Source organism: Telopea speciosissima, chromosome 2 (genome assembly GCF_018873765.1).
Source record: "Telopea speciosissima isolate NSW1024214 ecotype Mountain lineage chromosome 2, Tspe_v1, whole genome shotgun sequence".
NCBI lineage: Eukaryota > Viridiplantae > Streptophyta > Magnoliopsida > Proteales > Proteaceae > Telopea > Telopea speciosissima.
The window spans coordinates 59,057,601-59,060,005 of NC_057917.1; the positions used below are offsets into that span (position 1 = coordinate 59,057,601).

Below are 2,405 nucleotides of genomic sequence, written 5' to 3' on the forward strand. Positions count from 1 at the left end.
TACAGCCGTCCAAATCTCCTCCAATGGACAGATAAGAAAGAGCTGTTATTATTGTGAGACAGTGATGCAGAGAACTAGAAAGAGAGAAAGAGAGAAAGAGAGGCTTCTATGCTGTTTGCATTATATGGCTGGGCTGGCTTGACTTTGAAACTTCAAGGTTGAACTTGAATCATTTCAACCGACTTGAGAAGAGACTTCGGACTTTCTCTCTCTCTCTCTCTCTCTCTCTCTCTCTCTATAGAGAGAGTCCCCCATAATACTTTATTAAATAATTTATACCTATTTATTTATTTATGGGGCTATCGAAATACCTCACCCCTCATGTCATCATCCAATATGTATTTAAAAGTAAATAGGCCCCACTGGCGTGCCTTTGATGACAAAATTGTCTTCTCTCCTCTCTATGGCTGACGTTCAAAGCTGATGTCCACCTCTATTTCCTGCAACTCTCCTTCCTTCTTTTTTTCCCCCTATAAATACATAAACTATTTTTCTGTTACCCCAGTTTCCACATAGACAGCGCTGCTTCTACTTTTCTCATCATAACCCAATTTCATCTCTTCCTCTGAAGAAGTAACAAAATAGAAAGACTTGTTCTCATGGACTCAAATTGGTTAGAACTTGGTGATTCTTCTCTCAGTTTCGACATCAATCTCAATTCTCATCATGGATTCTTCAATCATCATCATCATCATCATCATCAGAAACAGGAGTTTCAAACTGAGATTGTTAATCCCAGGACTAAACCCTCAGTGCACCAAGAGGTAAGTGATTAATTGGCCTGATATATATATATAAATATGATTTGGTTGATCACATAGATCTTCTCTAATCTTTTTGTTTCCTACAGGCAAGTTTGTTAGTAGAGAAGTTGAATCGTGTGAATGAAGAGAACAAGAAGCTAAGTGAGTTACTGGCTTTGACATGTGAGAATTATAACAGTTTGAAGAGCCAAATGATTGATTTATTGAACAAGAAGAACGAGAATGAAGGGCTTGCTTCTTCTGCTGCTCCCAAGAAGAGAAAGGCTGATCAAGAGATTAAAGGAGGAAGACATGAAGACAATTCTGAGAACAGTTCTAGTACTGATGAAGAATCATCCCAAAAGAGAATAAAGGAAGACATGAAAACAAAGATCTCAAGGGTTTATGTACGCACAAGTGCTTCTGAGACTAACCTTGTAAGTGTACAGAATTCCATATCTATATATATATATATATACTCCCCTCACCTCCTCCTTCAAGCAATTAACAAAAAATTTTTTAGTTTAATTGACTTCTGGGTTTCATATTATAGGTTGTAAAAGATGGATATCAATGGAGGAAATATGGTCAGAAGGTCACCAGAGACAACCCATCTCCTAGAGCTTACTTCAAGTGTTCCTTTGCACCAAGGTGCCCTGTAAAGAAGAAGGTAAATCAAATCTCCACCAAAACTAATACATCTTCTGTTATGCCTTCAAATTTGTTGGGGTTATTTATTTGGATACCCTTTCCTAATCTATTAAATTTTTTGTTTGCCTTCTTCTTCAGGTGCAAAGAAGTGCTGAAGATCGAACCATATTGGTAGCAACATATGAAGGCGAGCACAACCACCCAAACCCTTCAAGTGCTGAGACAGCATTGGGTTCAAATCATGGTGTAACCGCCGCCCTATGTGGCTCAATCCCCTGCTCGGCCTCAATAAACTCATCTAGTTCAGGTGGTCCAATGATAACACTAGATCTAACCCAGCCTGCAGTTAATGAAGCAAAGAATTGTAGCAGCCCAGAATTAAAGTCACCGGCGTTCCAGCAGTTGTTGGTTGAACAAATGGCTTCTTCTTTGTCCAAAGATCCTACTTTCACGGCAGCACTTGCAGCGGCTATCTCCGGAAGAATTCAAAAGCAATCCGTAGCTGGAAAATATTGATAAAAGAATTTTCTTTGTATTTTGTTTTGAATCTTTGGAGAATCACCTCATGTAAATAGAACTTGAAAGGGGAATCAAAAAGAGTTGAGAAAAATGAAAATAATTTTTCTTTTAACTTTTTCCTAATTGGAAGGTTAATACATTTTGAATTCCCAAGTTCCTAACCTTATCGATTCTGTGAACCAAAAATGAAAAATAATTTTTATTTTTCCAGATGCAAACGATTCTATGTAACGTGTTCATATGGGGCAGTGAGCAAACTGTGAGGTCAGAGAAGCTGCAGTGCTCTTGCTTTATCTAAAGCACAGGGCTGATTGGTAATGTAAATTATCCTCGTTCCTTTTTTTTTTTTTATTATTTTTAATTCCAGTATTATCCTCTCCCCCCTTCCGCGCAACTTCTCTCTCTGTCCAAAACCTGCAACTCGAGCAACTTTCTCTTGATGCCTATCTGGCGCATGGTTTGATGGGTATCGCTATTGGTATTGATATTGAT

The 2,405-nt window shown here is 38.2% G+C and overlaps 1 protein-coding gene across 1 annotated transcript; it reads left to right on the forward strand.

Annotated features, from left to right (window-relative positions):
• The first annotated feature begins 599 nt into the window (after nucleotides 1-599).
• On the forward strand, nucleotides 600-1,936 carry LOC122650052 (probable WRKY transcription factor 40). Its single transcript, XM_043843350.1, has 4 exons — nucleotides 600-764; nucleotides 851-1,180; nucleotides 1,297-1,413; nucleotides 1,533-1,936. The coding sequence occupies exons 1-4, from the start codon at nucleotides 600-602 to the stop codon at nucleotides 1,908-1,910; spliced, it is 990 nt and encodes a 329-aa protein (XP_043699285.1). The 3' UTR covers nucleotides 1,911-1,936.
• The last annotated feature ends 469 nt before the right edge of the window (nucleotides 1,937-2,405 follow it).